This window comes from Phodopus roborovskii, unplaced genomic scaffold (genome assembly GCF_943737965.1).
Source record: "Phodopus roborovskii unplaced genomic scaffold, PHOROB, whole genome shotgun sequence".
Classification (NCBI taxonomy): domain Eukaryota; kingdom Metazoa; phylum Chordata; class Mammalia; order Rodentia; family Cricetidae; genus Phodopus; species Phodopus roborovskii.
Genome location: NW_026126480.1, coordinates 21,338,858 through 21,359,005, shown reverse-complemented (window position 1 = coordinate 21,359,005; position 20,148 = coordinate 21,338,858). Strand labels below are relative to the sequence as shown.

Here is a 20,148-nt window from a genome sequence, read left to right as displayed (position 1 = left end):
ACCATCAAACAAGATTTACCTACCATAAAATTTTATGTATATGAGTACACTTGCATCTATATCTATATCTATATCTATATCTATATCTGGGCACCACATCTATGCAGTGCCTGAGAAGGCCAGAAGAGGGCACTGGATTCCCTGGGACTAGAGTCAAGAGTTGTGAGCTGCCATGTGGCTGCTAGATAGGAATTGAACCAGGATCCTCTACAAGAGCAGCCAGTGCTCTCAATCACCAAGCCATCTCTTCTGTACCCACTATAGTTTTTAGTTAAAGAAATAGAATATTGAATGTGTAGCATTTGTAAATTGTTGTAAAAGTCAATTGGGAAAATCTTCTTCCAATTGGGAGTCAGTGGACTAATCTGTAAGGCTAATAGACTGGACAGAAATGCCTGTTTAAATAAGTTTGAATTGAGAAGCATCTAACTGACATTTAAATCAACCCAAAAAAGATGAGGGTAGGGGTGTGTCAGGAGTAGGAATGGAAATGGTCTCCCCTTAAAGAGCTGATGAGTTTTATACTCAACCAAAGGAAAGACCATGGAAATACAGGCCTTTATGGTATTCTAACCTGGGCCTTTCCTATCCTTGTAGAGCAGTAGTCTCAATGTGGCAACAGACTAAACATAATGATGCTGTGGATACCTGATGCACCCATGCCCTCACGTATAACTATAGCAAATCAACACAAAGGAAAAAGAAATCAATTGTACATCTCTTCTTCCTCTGGAAAACTAAATTCCCAGTGCACAAAATTATGGATATTAAATCTTTCTAAATAGCTTACCAATGACATCTGAGGCTGTTCACCATCTTTATCTGTCAAATGCAAAAAGTTTTTCTTTCCTGGCTCAAAATTAGCTTCTAGAAGAGACTTGTCATTGGTGTGATCCAGTGGTACCTATGGGTACAAAAATGTAAGACTATAAGAAAAACTAATTGTAATAATAAAACACCAAAAACATACATATTTTCATGAAAACAGTATTCTTTTTTTAAAAGTATTGACTTGGTTAAGTTTCTTTTCAGCCAGGTTCTGAATGAACTCATCCATCATGAAACCAATTAATAGTGCATATGCTGTGGGCATTCCCAGCATCTAAAACCCTGAACAAAGAAAAAGCTAAGAGACTGATGTTATGGATAATTCTCATCAAATTCAATACTCTGTGTGTGTTGTGTGTGTTCTTTTTCTAAAATGTATGCAAAGAAATATTTTCATAAAAAAAACTACAAAAGCTTATATAACTAAAACTACACAATATTTGATATATAAGAATTCTCAGAGAGCAACACATTGAATATCCAAACCAAAGCAGACATGGTAGCTGTTTACTGCATTCCCAGCATTTGAGAGGCTGAAGCAGGAGGATCACAGCCAAGTTCAAATCCTACTGGGGCTACAGAGTAAGATGTTGTCTCACACTTTCGCCATAAATCACAAAATAATTATACAGCATAACTGTGTGTATGTCCACTAATATAACCCTTTAAGAAGGCTGAACTAGGAAATGTTATCCATTTCCACTTTATGGTCAGGACTCAAGGGACTATGGGATTTGGGGATGGAAATGATCCTTCTTCAATAATCTTCACCTAACTAATTTACTACTATAAAAATAAATACAAAATTGTCTCAGATGGTAACCTAATTATGAGTCAACCAAATCTCCAAACTACATGAATGCCAACAAAAAATTTTAAAGAAAAATCTGGCAACAGTACAGGAAAAGAGTATCATGAACATAACAGAAATTTTTAGAAATTAAAAAAATTGAAAACAGTTATGATTTATGGAAAAACAAATCTAGAGGAAACCTAGAGCTCAAAGTGCCTATAGGATATTGCTGTGGAAGGAAACACATGAAGGTGGTAGGAAACACTAGGCAAAGGTCTAGAGGTGAGGCCAGAAACCAAGGTAAGCAAACAGGAAACGGCATTCTGTCAGTCTGGCCTCTCCTTTCTCTTTTCAAACTAAGCAGTACACATGGAACTTTCTCTCTCTCCTTGCCAAAGCAAAGCATGGGCACTGCAGGTCACCTTTCAACCCCATCATCAGATGGGGCTGACATCAGCATGCTCTATCCCTTCCATAAGAAAATGGAAGTGGAATACTGCAAATTTAATCAGCCACTAGTTTCTTGAATATAAAAATGAACAAAACAAGAACCACTCAGCCTTTGAGATGCTACAATATCAAAGAAGTGAGGCAATGCAACAAATAAAGAAGTAGAAACAGATCACAAAGGAAGCAAACAGAGACAGAGTCTGAGAAATAAAAATGTCCACACCTGAGACTGCATACATTAGAAACACTTCTGAGCTTAAGAGTTAAAATCAAAAATTTTATGTGGTAACACACTATATATGTACATAGAATAAGATGCCCAGAAATACACATAGGTACACAAGTAAAAGGAAATAAGTGATCTTATCAAAAATCTTTATTAAGAACATAAAATTAATTATCTCAGTAAACATAGAAAATTTTTCTTTAGTTGTTATACACAATAGCCACCTTTTTATGAATATAAAATTGATGACCTGATATTATGCAAACTTCAGGACAATTGTTGATTCTACAAGGAAAGAAGGACCAGTCACTGTGTCACACTCAGCCACTACACTTTTGATAACCATATTAATGGCTATGTAATGTCCAGGCTTTCACTTAATCACCACTAACAACTGCAGTAATCATAGCTATGACATTATTATTAGCAGCTTTAAGCAGATGTTTGAGGGTTTACCGTATCAGCAGTACTGACTCCATTTCCCCATGCCAAATCAAAGGTTCCATTTACGTAGCCTACTTTGTTGGCCACATCTTCAAAGAGCTTTCTGACTGGGGTAGATGCTGGTAAATTTAAAGTGATCCGTTCATTCACTGTCTTTGAGTTAGTAGTATCTTGTATTATACATAAGACTCTTGGTTCTTCAGCAGCATTTTCTATCTGAAATTAAAAAAAAAAACAGTTATTTTCAATTATTATTCTCAAATGAAAACACAACTATAATTGACTATTAAATTTTATGACCACTGTTAAAAAAAAAAAAAAAACAACAACAACAAACCCATGAGACAGTATACCCTCTGTACTGTTTTACTCTGTAAGAAACACACCCTAATAGATCACGTCAAACATAAGCACTATGTTTGCTTTGGAAAAGCAGTTATTCTTGTGGATATCTGCTTTTGTCTTTTATGGTTATAAAGCAATAACGCCAAGAAGCCATGAAAAAATTTACATTAAAAATGACAAAGTTTGGGGCTGGAGCAATGGCTCAGAAGTTAAGAAATCTTGCTGCTTTTTCACAGGACTCAAGTTTGGGGTCCTATAAAAGAGCAGTTCACAACCTCCTGAAATTCAACTCCGGGAGACGCGGAGCTCTTTTCGCGGTGCTCTTTTCTGGCTTCCCTGGGCACCTGGCAAGTAGATGGTACACAGACATACATGCAGGCAAAACATATTTCTTTTAATTACCAAGTTTCATCTTTAAAAGTGTGTCATCACATGCCTTTAATCCCAGTACTCAGGAGGCAGAGGCAGGTGGATCTCTGTGAGTTTGAGGCCAGCCTGGTCTACAGAGCAAGTTCCAGGACAGGCTCCAAAACAATACAGAGAAACCCTGTCTTGAAAAACCAAACAGTGTCATTACCAAGTTTTTTCAACTATCAATCTGGAAATTGGACTATAAATTCTCCTTCCTTCTATTATAAATTCTCCTTTCTACCAGTAATTGTCATAACAAAACATTTTTAAAAAGTATCTTTCTCAAAGTAAATCAAAACCAAAAATATGCCCTATACTTCCCCATGTTCTTGAAAATACTGTTTTTCTCTTTCAATCCCTATGGAGTTAGCAGTTACATCAACTGTGTCTGAACACAATGGACTATTGAACAGAAGAAATTTCTTTCTCTTCCTTATCCAATGGCTGCCTCAACAAGAGCCACCTACACCTATCAACGTTTGAAACCAGAGCCAAGCTAAGTGTCTTCTAGTTTCAGCTCTCCTCTTTACCTGCCACTAGTCTACTGTGTCTAGTCTACTTTTAGGTATCCCTTGTTGATCTGTCCCTGTCCTATAACAAGGAGATTCTTACCAAAATTATGGTGACAGCTTCCTGAGAAATTTATATCTTCCTATCTCATATTCCTTCAATCCAAAACAGTATTTTTAATACTAGCTCTGGCGACGACACACTTGCTTTCCCTGGAGGACCTCTGGCCATCCCCATGAAAGGCCATTCAGAAACACAATCTTCACTCTGTGGTGCTCTACCCAAATATCTTGTCTCCTCCTCTCCCCTTCTTGTCTTATTCTCTCTTCTCCCTTTCTTACCTCTTTCCATTTTGTGTCTTAGAGTCTTATATGCTAGCCAATATTAATATTCTACCACTTAGTTATAGTCCCAGTTCCAAGAATTTCTTCTTTGTCTTTAACAGGATCAACTTTAACCTTTGTTATGTCCACATTACCTACTTTAAAAATAAGAATTAGTATCACCAACTAATACTGACAACAGGACAGCCACAGGTTTATATCAGGTGATGTGAAATAAAATCACTGTAATTTGTTTCTGCAATGTCAATTTTGGACTTGTAAATGATTGTGTAAATTAAGGTTAATCCTATTAATGTGGAACACAAACATATTGCTATAAAAGTGTAATGTTTAAAACAGATCTGCTAGCACAACATTTCAGACAAATAAAACATTTAATTACTAACAACATAATTAAAAATGAAAATGAGAAATACCCTCCTATAAAAACTAACTGTAAAGGAGGGCATTATTAATGTACCCCTGAAAAGGAGGAAAAGCTTTCAACTGTGTATTTAAGGTAGATATTAACACAGAGAATAGATTATATTACACACTTGAAATCAAAATTAAGAAACATAAACCAAACCTAAAATGGGGGGAGGGGGACTGGAGAAATGGCTTAGCAGTTAAGCTCTGCCAGAGGACCCAGGTTCAATTCCTAGCACTCACATTGCAGCTCACAACTGTTCATAACAATTCCAGGGTAGCAGACACCCTCACACAGACACACATGCAGACAAAGCACCAAGCACATAAAATAAAAATAATCTGATCTGCAGTAAAAGGTGAACTCAAATTCAACTACTAAACATTTGGGGGGGAGGGGCTTGGTTTATGTTTTTTTTTTATTTATTTGTTTTGCGACAGAGTCTGGAAGCATATCCAAGACCAGGCTGGCTTTGACCCTTCCTGACTCAGCCTTCCAAGTGATGGTATTAAAGGCATGTCCCACGAAGCCCAGCAAATATTTGCTTCATATTCTAACATCCCTTAGAAGAATCTGAATATGAAAAATGCTACAAAATAATATGCAACAATGATGCTATGGCAATATCACAGTGCTATGCATCCCTAGCTGCCAACTTCCTCAAAATGTAGGAGTGAAGTATAAGAACTCTAGATTCTTTTCCTCTCACTGGAACACACACAGGGAAGTTACCATAATAGAATCTATGTGAAGAGCACTGTGCTATAGTAAACACAAAATTTAATATTATGTGTTCCTTTTACTTTCTTTAATGGCAATAATTATTTTTTATCCATACATTTATGCTGCCCTTTAAAAAACATAAGAGGCTGGGCATGATGGTGCATGCCTTTAATCTCAGCAAATCAACAGAAAGAGGTGGGCAGATCTCTTTGAATTTAAGTGAGTTCCATATCAGCCAGAGCTGAACTCTGTCTCTAAATAAAAACATACATAATTAAATCAACTTTCCAGTATTTTTCTTATGCACACACTCAGGTTTCTCAGACAAAGCTACTAAATCAGAGGAGACATGCTATTTTGATTTATAAATACATCATGCAATTCTTTTTGTTAGGCTATAATTTATATCTTCATCTGAAAAGTATTATTTAATTCATGGATTAATTTTATTTTAAAAATAAAATTGATCTATTTTACTGATTTCTAGGTCAGATTTGACTATGCTTCTTTTGGAGGTGCAGGGGTATAAGTATTGAGGATTGAACCAGAGCAATGGGCATGCTAGGCAAGTGCTAGACTACTGAGCTACAACTCCAGCCCACAAACTTACAAAACCAACTATGTGATAAAGCTTTGAACTATTCCGTTTTCTAAAATTTCCAGGCCCATCATATTTTACTCTTGAATTCAATTCTAGTATAATTTAAGTAAATACAATGTTCTTTAAAGGTCTAGACTAGCCCTTTGTAAACCATTACTTTATTTATGCTTAAGTATCTGGTTTGTTCTGTATTTCACCTATAATTAAATCTAACATGTGGCTGGCTATCTATCATACATTTCACCTAACTCTGAAATCCCTGTTTAAAAAAAAAAAAAAAAAAAATTGTCCTTTCCTCACATCAAATTTGGGAACTGGTTTAAAAAAAAAATCTGCATTGGAAGGTATCATAAATAAGATATTGTAATTTTATAATAAATAGCTTTAAGAGCAAAAACCCTCTACAACATAAATTTGTTTTCTAAAACATTTAAAAGTAAAAATATATTTCATAGATTTGAGATAACTGGAATAGCTACCTATTCCTTAAGGTTATACCTTAGAATGGTGGTACTCGTGTCCAAAGAAAAAAGTCAGTATTATCTTCATTCAGGTGAATTACAAAATGCTAACTCTTTGCTACTCTTTTTTCATTTTCGCCCTTCTCATGAATTTGAATTGGCTATGTAACCATGTTTAGGCCCATCAGAATGTATGACACTGTGCCACTTCAAGCTGAGACTTAAGAAACCAGCAGCCTCCACTATGCATCTTAGAATTTCCCCTTTTATAAACCAGTTGCAATGTAAGAGATCCAATTACCCTGGCATCAGCACACTGTGTGGAAGCCCTAGCAATCTACACAGGCAAAAGTGGCCACTGAGTGGAAGCACTGAACTGGGTGTGTGATACATGAGAAGAGCATTCTTGGACATTCCATTCAAAGCCAACTACCAGATGATTGGAGCCAAATCATGATGCTTCAAGGAACAGAGCTCAATAGCTGAGTCCTTGCTCAAACTACATCCCACAGAATCCTGAGTGAATAAACAAATTGTTCTTTTAAGCCACCAAATGCTAGGGTAGGCTGCCACCACCAAGATAACAAAAGCATGACAAGATACAGTTAGGCACATGCAAACTATTATGTGTCAATGATGGACAGAGTGGGGTGGGAGTAGGAACACACCTGAGCATAGATTATGTTTTAAGGAAGGGAACAAAAATCTTTAGTCACAAGAGTTCTAGGAATTTAAGGTGAGAAAAAGCTACAGAGTTCTAAAAGCCTACAGAAGGTACCATTTGGGAAGACAAATACACTTAGAATGAGGTTTCGAAAGAGCAAAATTACCTACATAGAAAGCCTAGACAAGAACAAGGAATGTACAGTCACAATCAAATTTACTTATTTTACACACATACTTGACAGTCGTCCTAAGAAGTGCATCGGAAGTCTACTGCTTGTATATAAACTCACTGTACAAACAGATTTCCCAGTAATTCTGGAAAGGAACCCTGAAAAAGTAAAAATCAGAATAGAACATTGGTGCAAAAAGTAAGTTAGGATAATTGCTGAGGAAATAGTATTTTCTTCTAAAGACAGCTCCGCTACTAGAATACAGAAGTGGCTGACATGGGCAATCCTAAATACAATCTGAGTGTATAATTCTCTCAAATCATCTGTCTCTTTTTCTTGACATTCTTAATTCTTAACAATCAAACTTTGAGGTTACTGATCAAGACTGTACTTTTTACTTTTTGGTTTAAAATCAACAACATAGTTCCTATAGGGCCTACCGTTCCTTTTTTTTTTTTTTTTTTTTTTTTTTTTTTTTTCCTTTTTCTTTTTGGTTTTTCAAGACAGGATTTCTCTGTGGCTTTGGAGACTGCCCTGGAACTAGCTCTCGTAGACCAGGTTGGTCTGGAACTCACAGAGATCAGCCTGCCTCTGCCTCCCAGAGTGCTGGGATTAAAGGTGTGCACCACCAATGCCTGGCTGGGCCTACAGTTCTTAATTCTACCAACTCAAGTGGCCAAGGCATGAAGATTCTAAGTTCAAAACCTGTCAGGCAATTCAGACTGACTCAGAATAAAACATTTAAAAAAGGGGCTGGGTGGGGACATGGGTTAGTGGCAGACTTGCCTAGTAGGTGTGAGACATGAGGCCCTAGAATCAATCCCCTGTACCTCAAAACAATACAAAACACAAGCAACAAAAGTTCTTTTGTTCAGTCATTAAGTGAACAAATAACAAAATTTAAAGTTATCAACATTTGATTTTTCTGGGAGAAAGGAGTTAAAGAATTAAAACATGATGAATGGTCTTCTTTATTTCCACACTGAACAGTCAGCCCATTTTCTCTTCAGGCTGGCATGCAAAGTCCATTTCTCTACTCCTGGGTATAGAAGCTGCTATGAGGTAACAAATGCAGTTTTGGGTCTTTGCTGTGGCCACTCACTATTGATAGTAACTACCCTGTTACAGATTATAAAAGAGAACTGAGTATAAATATTTTTGCTAACTGAAACTTACATAATTTTTCAGCCCTGTTTATATTGTTAAGTAATAATTCTTGGTCTGCTAACTGATGAAAATCCTAAGTTACATTAAAAAGAATTATTTTATTTTTAAGATTTTCTTTACACTCTATCCAAAGCTCTAACCTACTCAAGTTATCTGTGTCAACTTTTTCTAAGTAGTCTCTTGCAACACTTGAGACACATGGAAAACATTAAGAAGAAATTCAAGGGAAATGAAGGAAAGGTTAGAGTGGAATGCACAGGGAAGTTTGGGCTTATTAGGAAGAACACAGGCACTCAAGAAGCTAACAGTTGCATCTAATTCAATAGGATTTTTAGGTAGAGGGCCTGCAAGATAGCTCAGTGTGTAAAGACACTTGTCAAGCTGAAGACCTGAAATTAATTCCTGGAATCCACATGATGAAAGCAGAGAATGGACTTCCCTGACAAGTTGTCCTTTGACCTTTGCATGCAGGAGTGGCAAGCGCTCCCCTCCTAAATAAATCTTATCAAAAATTTCTAGGCAGTAACTTTGCAAGTTATTAAATCCCTTGTACTATTAATAGTTCAGATATATTTATTTTCTGCACTATTAATAAAAAATAGAAAATAATTTTCTATTTTTTATTAATAGTGCAGAAAAATAAATTTATTTTCTAGTTTTTATTAATAGTACAGAAATAAATATATCTATAACAACAAGCAAATACTTTATCTAAATATGAAACAAAGGACTCTAGCATTTTCTTTTAGTCTTCCTCCTTATTCACTAGTTTCAAAGGACTGCCCAGAAATAAAATTCATTTAAGATGACTTCTCTGCTACTAAAATTGGATAGGAATAAAATAGCCAAACAAGCAGAAAATTTAACGCATGCTTTGTTATAAAAAAACAAAAGCAAAAACAAAACCCCAAAAGCATGCTGTTACTGCTCTGCTGACAAACACACTAAAGCAGTGACAACAGCAGGCTACCTGTAAAAATTTCTTCTTCATTTCATCAAAGATATTTTGTCTGCATCTCCAAAACACATCCTATGGCATAGAATAAAATGAATTATGTCCATAAAATAAAGGCATGAGTGAAATGAAAGCAAAAGATATTCTGTGATAAAATACATATAATTACTATATACCATCCAGGATTCATTCATAATTGACATTGCAATTTTAATGCTAGGTATCAATCTTCTATAAGGTTGACATGGAAACTGGCACATTTTAACAAGAGGCATTTTTAAGATAAGCTTCTTACTATAGCTTCATTTTTTTAAAAAAAAACAACTAATAGACACTACTTATATGCAAAAAAGTTACCAATAATCAATAAGCAACTCCTTGAACCCTAAGTCTACAATACCCATGCTTCTTCTATACACATCTCTTGCCCCCTCCTTTGCTTAATAAGGAAAACATACTGAATTAAAGGTCATTTTGCCTTTACAATAGAAATATAATTCCAATAGCAATAATTATTTTTCAAATAGTGACTTCAGGGTTGGGGATGTAGCAGAGGATCAAAAGATCATAGTCTCCTCAGCTACATAATGTGTTCAAGGGCAGCCTGGGCTATAGGAGACAACGTTTAAGCAATTCTAAAATAGCAATCATTAGTAATTCAATATATGTCCTACCTAACCCTTTTCTATTTTGCAGTGACTGAGTTTCTAACCAAAAGGATCATTCTGTTTGGCACAATTTGAATCCTGCTTCTTGTCTTTACTTCCCTGTGTTAGAACAGTAGGTTTAAAAACTAGTTTGGTACAGAATGTTGACTATATCATTCACAAAATAATACTGCCAGGCAATCAACTGTTAAAGCTGCTTTAGTTCTATAGGATGTAACAGTGAACAAAGCTCTTATCCCCTGAAGGATTTATTACACAATGAGAAGCAGGCCATTAACAAACCTGATCAGTCAGGTACCCAACACTCTCAGAGTCTTAGTATTTCTGTTCATGGTCTCCAGAATGCTTTTCCCTTACTTCTTTGGGTCAAGTTTCACTATGGAAGTTTCAAACCATGTGCACCCAATTCTTTGACATAACTCTTAACAAAAGTAGGAACCTAATGGGTTAGAAAGGACTTACACCCCTGCTCCATCTCAGATACATGCCCTTATACTGTAGCTTTCAGGATGGAAAGAACTAAGCAACCACATGGAAAGGCCATGTATAGACATACTACTTACTCACAGCCCCTGTGAGATCCCAGCTGAGAACTAGCATCAATATCACAAAGTCTGAGAATTCCTTCAGATGCTTCCAGCCCTATACTTGTCTAGTTATTGCCACACAGCAGAAAAGTTAAGTGCCACCTCTCTTGCCTGAGCTGTTACTAGTTTGGGGACAGTGGTTACACAGCTGAAGATCCTCAGAATGGCTCATCTCTTGCCATTTTATCATTACAATCTTGTTATCCCTCTTCTTTCCTCTCAAACTTCTCCACAGTTCCTGTAGCCACCTGATCAGCAGTGAATACTTCCCCTGTTGTCTTTATGTCCAAAATTAATCTACTTTGAGACAAGAAAGGACAGACATGAACCCAGCCCCAACTTCACAACAACCACAAAAACTAATGTTCTATTAAAATTGTTATTCACTGCTTAATCTTGGCTTAATCTTTATAAGGAATGAAATACAAAATCAAATAAATAACTATAAAATTAACAGATGCAAATGGCAGCAAGTTCAAAGCCAGTCTAATTTACATAATGAGTTCCAGGCCAGCCTGAATAATTAAGACCACCCTGTCTCCATTTTTTTTTTTTTTTTTAAATAGCTCAATAGATAGAAGACCTAAATACAAGAGCTAACACTATAGACTCTCTAGAATCAAATGCACCTGGGAATTTGATTAGGTAAAAGATAAATTTTTTTGGCCGGGTGTGGTGTATACCTTTAAATCCCAGTACCCAGGGGAAGCTGAGGCAGGTATATGCCTAAATTCTAGGCCAGTCTGGTCTACACAGATTTTCATACCAACCAGGGCCTTTTTAGTAAATAGTTCCAGTATAAGTAGCCATTCATAGTAGGGGAAAATGTATCAAAATATAAAAAATACCTTATGTTCTATATGAAAACAAACTCATTTCAGGTACATTAGAGACTTAAATAGCAATGCCAAAGTTATACATTCTTTAAGAAATTTTACAGAATATCTTTAAAATCTTAGGCTTAGAAGACTTTTAAGTATGTTAAATTTCAAAAATGAACATTAAGTTAATTAAAATTGAAGATGTGTAGCATTAACAAAGCAGAAAGGGCAAAAAGCTAAGAAGACTTGGGAAAAATGTTCAAAAAAAGTGAAACTAAAAAGCATGCTTCCTTGATCTATAACCAGCAAATACCCCAGCAGAAGACAAGAACAGCCCCTTAAGAAAAGAATAGCTCACAAAGAAGGGCTGAAATGTGTGAAAATATTAATTGACACTTAAAAAAAATCACACTTCAAGATTTCTCATTCTTAGTGTGAATGTAAACTGATACCACCTTCAGGAAACTTTAACATTACATTACCTATAAAACAAAAAATGCCCATCATACAACCTACCATTCTCACCATTAAACATATCCATCTGCCCTCCTCCTGCTTGCCTGCCTATGGCTCCATCCATCCATCCACCCACCCACCCATCTACTGACCATCTCCTAGAGAAGTTCCTGCCTGAATTACAGCAGATAGACGTAGAAATGTGCAATTGCCACTGCTTAAAATAGCAAAAACTTCAGATATTCCAAATGTGATTAGATGAATAAACTAATTAAGAGTAGGTACCATTAAAATATGAACCAAGCTATGTACTCTTGGCACTGTACATGTATTTATTTTATAATTTAAATCTTAAAAAAATTGGCAAATTTAACTGACATATAAAGTAAAAAATTTAAAGTACTATTCTCTTATTCTTCCTCCCAGTCATGAGATTTAAAAAAAAAAAAAAAAAAAAAAGAAAAAGAAAAAATTAAGATAAGAGAACAAAAGCAATTTACCTAGCCATCAGAACCCAGGAAAATAATCTAGGAAAATGTGTAGAAATATGTATTTTGCCAGGTGGTGGTGCACACCTTTAATCCCAGCACTGTGGGGGCAGAAGCAGGAGGATCTCTGTAGTTCGAGGCCAGCCTGGTCTACAGAGCTAGTTCCAGGACAGCCAGAGCTGTTATACAGAAACCTTGTCTCAAAAAACAAACAAACAAAAACCAAACAAACAAAAAAAGATTTTTAGTGTGAACATGTAAAAAGAACACTATGCCTACAGGAAATACATGCAAGAAGCAAAAAAGAAAACCAAAAGAGGCTAACACAAATACGATCATGTAATATTAACAGATATCAACACACAGATTACAAGCAGTTGGTATGTAGGAAGAACCAAAGATACCCTGTAATGGAGGTTTATAATAAACCCCAGCTTCTACAATCCCTAAATATACTTTACTTTATTTAAAAAAAAAAAAATGCTCAGAAGAAGCCTTTTCAAGTTTAAACAAAATAAAACAACATTTATTTAAATAGAATCATTGTAACAGCATTCAAGTCATACACAATACTCCAATCTTTAAAATATTTGATACTTTCAAATCAAACAAGTAAAAATTTTACACATAAACAAAAACAAAAAAGAAAAGGCAGGCAGGGAGGGAGGGAAAGCGGGAGGGAGGGAGGGGAAAGATAGTGGTATAATCCCTGGGATTGTGGCTCAGTCATCCTGTGTGAGTGAGTAAAAACTAAAAACTCAGAACAGATCTGGAAAGGAGCAGTCTCACTGAAGAGGAAACTTTTAAGGACCATGCTACCACAGCCAAACACCAAAGAACAAAACTGCCACTGCCCCACCAACTGCCAAGAGGGACACTCACTTGGCTATAATAATGAGTACCCAACCCCTAATCAGGGAGGTGTCCAAAAAGACAGTGTGAGGAGGTGTCCAAAAAGACAGTGTGGGCAGACTAGAGCTCCCTCTTCACTCCTGTATCACGGAAGTCAAGTGGGAAGGCACCAAGTACACCTACCTGTCTTTCTCTTCTAGGCAGGTGTCAGCTAGCTAAGGGCTGAACTTAATCACCACCCAACAGTAACAAGGCACTTGACCAACAGCTGAAGTTTACAGTAAGTTTTCCAAAAATGTAACATCCTATAGTTGATGAAACACCTAGGTCATGGTGATGTACATGAATCCACCAAGAACGACAGGCTCATCAGTAAACCTGGGACCCACCACGGTGCCTCCCTTTGAAAGATGGTAAAACTGCAATCTACCAACACTCCATGTACAATTGTTTCTTCTGTGACAAGACCAAAATGAAGAGATGGGCCTCTGGATCTGGTACTATGATTCCAAAATGAAAACAATGCCTGGCCAGGCCTAAACCTGAAAGACCACTGGAGCTATCATAATTAAGTCTGCCCTTAGAAGACTGAAGTGTTATTTGAAATATACCTAGCCTGCAGTAAATGGGTTGGTTTATATAACAACAAACATAAAATAAAACAAAAACAAGCTTGTTTACAGCTGGCAATTCTAATTCTAGGTGTAGCAACAACAACAAAAACTGAAGAGGGCTAACCAGTAGATATTTGTTTACATCCCTCAAAAAACTACATTCCATTGTCTCTGAAAATACTTTTGACATAAACTTCCAAAATTCATATTAATCATAAATGCTTTCAATCTTATATAGCTTATTTTCAGTTGCTGCAACGAATTATTAAACTTGTAGGAAAGTTTCAAAACTTTAAAGACTAGTGTCTTAGGGTCTCTATTGCTGTGATGAAACACTATGACCAAAGCAACTTAGGAAGCAAAGAGTTTATTTGATTTATGCTTCCGTATCACTGCTCCATTGAAGGAAGTCAGGACAGGAACTCTGTGGTGGTTTGAAAGAAAATGGCCTCCAAAGGGAACGGTGCTATTAGTAGGTATGGCCTTGCTGGAGGGAGTGTGTCACTGTGTGGGCAGACTTTGAGGTCTCTTCTTAGGTTTTTCTTATATAGTCTGATAGTAAGTTGACTTCCTGTTGCCTCAGAATGAAGATGTAGAACTCTCAACTCCAGCACCATGTCTGCCTGCATGCAGCCATGCTCCCCGCTATGATGGACTGAACCTTTAAAATTGTAAGTGAGCCACCTCAATTAAATGTTTTCTTTATAAGAGTTGCCATGGTCATGGTATCTCCTCACAGCAATAAAAACCCAATTGACACAAACTCAAATGGAGTAGGAACCTGGAGGCAAGAACTGATGCAGAGGCCCGGAGAGGGAATGGGCTGGGGTGGGGTGGGATGGGTTACTGCTTATTCTTCATGGCTTACTCAGTCTGCTTTCTGAACCCAGGATCACCAGCCCAGAGGCAGTACCACTTAAAATGGTCTGGGCCCTCCCCCATCAATCACTAAGAAAATGCTCCAAAGGCTTACATCAAGCAAGATACATTATTTTACAATAATAAAAGAGCAAGAGACCCTCAGATGATTCCTAATGTCAACCTTTCTGCTGCATTAAAACTGCAACAAACATCATTTCTCCTGTTTTTTTGGTCTTTCCATTGCTGCCTGCTAAAAGTTCTAGTGTTGGTTATTGTTACCTATGAAAAATGCTCTAACAAATATCAAACTTAACTAACATTATTTTCAAGAGGTGAAACACAAAGTCCTTTACTATTCTGTTATCTGTGCTTCTGATTTTGGTTTAGATTCCTCTGTGAGACGGCTGTTGCTGACAAGAGTGACCCAACTTGTGACACAAATGACTTGTTCATGAGTTTTCAACGTTCTGTATTCTAAAGCTTGTTTATCTATCTGCTGTCTATTATACCACACTTACTTATTTTGTGGTACTGGGGATTGAACTCAAGCCCTTATGCATGAGCGGCACACCCAAGCCCACCATGTAATTTACTTTAATAAACATATATAATAACTTTAATACAAGAGTCTTACAATGGTCTGATAATGAAGTATTCCATTCTAAAAATGTTGCAGTTTTTAAGATTAAAAGCTGTCTTCTGGCTGAAGGGATAGCTCAGCCATTCAAGGCTAGGCTCACAACCATAAAAGCTGTCCATCCCTGACTAACCTTTGACATGAGAGCACTGTGCTAAAGTCAGATCATCTGGCTGGAGTCCTCAGGGTAATTACTGCTTCTGAATGGGTAATCCCTACCCAATTCTACCCAGTTCTGGCTCAGGGTCATATAGATTCTAATAATGTTGTGGAATATTCCTTTATACTGTGTGAAGATGTGTCTCTGTGATTGGTTTAATAAAAATTTAAATGTTCAATCACTAGGTGGGACTTTGGACAGAGAGAGCTCTGGGAAGAAAGGCAGAGTGACCAGCCAGACGGAGAAGCAGCAGGATGGGGAGTACAGAGTAAAGGTAACCAAGGCATGTAAATGAATGTATATTAAAAAACTATGGGTTAATTTAAGTTATAAAAACTAGTTAGGAACAAGCTTAGGCTAAGACTGAGCTTTCATAATTAGTAAGTTGTCTCATTTTTTGTGAGTTGGCTGCACAAAGAAAAATCTGTCTACATACTAGTGCATCATAATGCCACAAGAGTCAGACATCATTATGGAACTACATTTATCCTCTTCAAACAGGTTTAAGAAACACCTAATCCTTGACTACAATACAATTTATGCCGTCTCAAAATGCAAAGGATTTTACCTGTGAGAAGAAAGTAAGAATTTCATCACATTGGGGAAAATGTGAAAAGGCCTTTTGTTTTCATTCATAGGAACTTCTCACAAATGCTAAAAATCAACCTGGCAAGCAAAATTTGTATAGACACATAACTTAATTAGAGACAATATTTATAGCTCATGTGGTCACACTCCCTCATGAGACAGTTGAAAAAGAACCAGTGAAGCATGGTGAGACATACCTTTAATCCCAGAGCTTGGGAGGCAGAGGCAGGAGGACTTTTTGTGAGTTCCAGTGCAGCAAGGTGTATATTATATAGTGAGTTCCAAGACAACTAGGGCTATGTAGAAAGGCTCCATCTCAACAAAACAAGCAAAAAGGATGTAGATAGGTGAAGTAAAACTACTGACCCCTTTTTCTGATTCTGTAGCCACTATCCTTCTCACCAAACTAGGTAAGAGCCTAGTAAAATTATACCAGTGCCATCAAACAGTTGCACTGACTTCTTGAGAATATTCTTTTGTTCCCCACTCTCCTGGTATTATCAAGCACACTACCTACACCAAATATGCAAGATTAGGTTTACTAGGAAACCAAATCAAGCTCAGGCAAAATTGCATTGTGTCATTCATTATTAGAGAGATAAAATCAAAATCATAGAGACACTACTTCATACTAAGAGCTAAAGTATGAACTTAACAAAACAAGCAACAAACAACAAGGCTCTGATACTGCCAAGTAGCAAAAGTAAGCTGAGTATCAGGGAGTCTTGTACTTCCTTAACTAGCAACATCGTGCATGCATTTCAGATAGGTTTGGCAGTTTCTTACAAAGTTAATAGAAACTTTCCATACAAAAATATGTCCTGCAAATTGGGAAGGGGAAGGAAGAGGGAGTTAGGAGAAAGAGAAGGGGAGAGGAGAACATGAGGGAGCAGGAAGATTGAGGCAGGGGAGGAACAGAGGAGAACAAGAAAAGAGACACCATAATAAAGGGAGCCATTATAGGTTTAAAGAGAAATCTGGCACTAGGGAAATGTCCAGAGACCTACAAGGGTGACCCCAACTAACAATCTAAGCAATGGTGGAGAGGCTACCATAAATGTCCTTCCCTGATAATGAGATTGATGACTACCTTATATACCATCCTAAAGCATTCATTCAGTAGCTAACAGAAGCAGAAGCAGACACCCACAGCTAAACACTGAGCCGCACTCCTGGAATCCAGTTGCAGAGAGGAAGAAGTAATGAGCAAAGGGGTCAAGAACAGGCTGGAAAAAAACACAGAGGCAGCTGACCTGAACAAGGGGGAGCTCATGGACCCCAGACTGATAGCTGGGGTATAGGACTGACCCAGACCTCCTGAACGTGGGTCTCACTTAGGAGGCCTGGGCAGTCTATGGGACCTCTGACAATGGAACCAGGATGGATCCCTAGTGCATGAATGGACTTTGGGAGCCCATTCCCCATGGAGGGATACTCCTTTAGCCTAGAGACACAGGGGAGGGCCTAGGCCCTATCCCAACTGACTTGACATAGTTTGATGATCCACATGGAAGGCCTCAACCTCCCTGGGGAGTGGGTGGGGGATGGGATGGGGAGGGTCTGTGGATTGCATGGGAGGAAGGGAGAGGGAACTGGGATCGATATGTAAAATAAAAAAGATTAAACAAACAAAAAAAAATTTGTCTGAGTCAACCTCATTTCCCCACCCCCTAGATCACAATGTGGAAGTTTTATTCAGAATCATCAAAACTGTAGTAATGGCATAGTGGTGCACGTCTGTAATCCCAGTACTCTTCAGGAGGCAAGGAAGGCAGATAGATCTCTGTAAGTTCAAGGCCAGCATGGTCTATGTAGTAAGTTCCAGGTCAGCAAAGGCTATAAAGTGAGATCCTGTCTCAAAAAACAAAACAAAACAACCATGACAACACAGAAATAACCCAAATGTCTATTAGCTGGTAAAAAGATAAACAAATTGTAGCATTCAGGAACAACAACAAACTGAGAAGAGCAACAACTGATCACTCTCCAAAACTTCACATACTGTGTAATTCCACTTAAATGACATATGAGGGAAACAGCAATGCCCAAGGAAAACAACCAGACTGGAGGCAGCTAGCTAGGATCCAGCTGAGACAGTAGCATGAATAGGAGAGGACTTTCCTAAGTTTCTAAAGTTTTCTGAGATATCCTTAGGAATAATTCATTCTCTAATTAAAAACATTCCTGAGGGGGTTCCCAGTAATCATTCTGCTGTTGCCACACTAAAATAACTCTCTAGTCCAGAAAGAATTGAATAACAGACTAGGGAGTATTAGGGTACAGGTGGCTGAGCACCTACATGGGTGCTAGGAACAGAACTCAAGTCCTCTGAAAGAACAGTACCTGCTCCTAATTCTGAGACACCTCTCCAGCCCCGAATTCCCCATCTTACTTATCAGGGCTCACAAAGAAATTCAAGGAGAGCACCCAGAAAACATTCACCATCATGCTCCAACACAGAAGGTTAAGAAAGAACCACACCATCCTGGTCTGTATGTGGCTCAGTGAAAATCAGAAGTTATTATTAAGACACTTCTCACTTGTAAACTTCCTTACAGCAGTAGGTGAGAAACTGCTGAGGATTTCACAAGCAGATCTGGATATATCCCCACCACCAGACTGTAGCTGGTGACATTTTCTAGAGAGAAGGGAGACCTACCTGGATAGCCTACTCAAGATGCTAAGTATGTGTTATCTACAGTCATCAAGTAATTATGTCCAAGGACATTCTAGTAAATAACTCACCACGATGGGAAGCATTTCATTAAGAAACAAAAAAGTATCTAATTACCTTGTTTCAAATGAAAAAGAAACAGGTAAGACATTAGTAAGTATCCTCTCATTTTCATTTATGTGCAAATTTTAACATTGATTTGAATGACATAAAATATTGAGGTAAAAATTGTTCCCATAAGCAAGTTTCACTAACTAAACTGTATAAAATTAAGGCATTTTGTGACCTTCTAGAAAACAAAAATAAACATTTCTTAACTCCCCCTGATGGCTACACAATAAAAATGTAAAATTTTTCTAGATATACAAAGCCCCTGGAACTTTTAGACACAGCTCAGCAGAACTATGCACCTACACTGAACTGTCTCAAGCCTTGACCACAGTGCAATTTTCTGCCATATCCCAGCATGCCATCTTAGAGACACACTCTAGAACAGTGGTCCTCAACCTTCCTATTGCTCAACCCTTTAATATAGTTCCTCATATTGTGATGACCCCCAAATGTAAAATTATTTTTGTTGCTACTTCATAATTGTAGTTTTGCTACTGTTATGAATTGTAAACATCTCTTTTCTGATGGTCTTAGGTGACCCACAGGTTGAGAACTGCTGCTCTAGAACATATCTTAGTTACTCTCACTTTCTCTGCTCACCAGTTGTCATGAGGTTAATGGCTCTGCTCTTCACTTCCTCACTACAGGCCTACAGCAATGGGGACTGATAACCATGGATTGGGACCTTAAGCCAAAATAAAGGTTTCTTCCTTTTCTTATGCCACGTGTATTGTTTCATCAATGAAAGCTGGGGAAATCATGGTTTTCCTAAAGGGAAACCTATCATCTTACCAAAGGTATCAGATTCACTGTCTTTAGAAAGATTTCTCCTAAAAACCCTTAAAATCTTTTCTTCATTATATCATTTGCTCCTCCCCTTTTTAAAAGTTACATCACCTAGCAGCCCTTATTTGTCTATATAATAAACACTACAAGTAATAGTGAAAGCACACTTCCCTAACTGAGAGGCTATAGGTCTTACAGTCAGGAAAAAGTACCCAGTCTAAATCTAAAACATAATACAACCGATAGTGTGTTTTCTGTCCATGTCAACAATCCTACTCCAGAGTTAAAGAAGATCAGAGCATCAACATGAAGTTCTCAACACAGATTGTGATTGGCAATGGC

The 20,148-nt window shown here is 37.4% G+C and overlaps 1 protein-coding gene across 2 annotated transcripts in view; it reads right to left on the bottom strand.

Annotated features, from left to right (window-relative positions):
* Positions 1-20,148, bottom strand: part of Usp47 (ubiquitin specific peptidase 47) — a 92,265-nt gene that overhangs the window by 61,938 nt on the left and 10,179 nt on the right. Inside the window, exons 2-4 of one of the 2 annotated variants that reach the window (XM_051192689.1) lie at positions 9,519-9,578; positions 2,754-2,957; positions 791-904 (exon numbers count right to left, since the gene is read on the bottom strand). In XM_051192689.1, coding sequence (XP_051048646.1) covers positions 791-904; positions 2,754-2,957; positions 9,519-9,578 — 378 coding nt within the window. The remainder of the gene's footprint in view (positions 1-790; positions 905-2,753; positions 2,958-9,518; positions 9,579-20,148) is intronic. The other variant, XM_051192690.1, reaches the window with a different exon arrangement.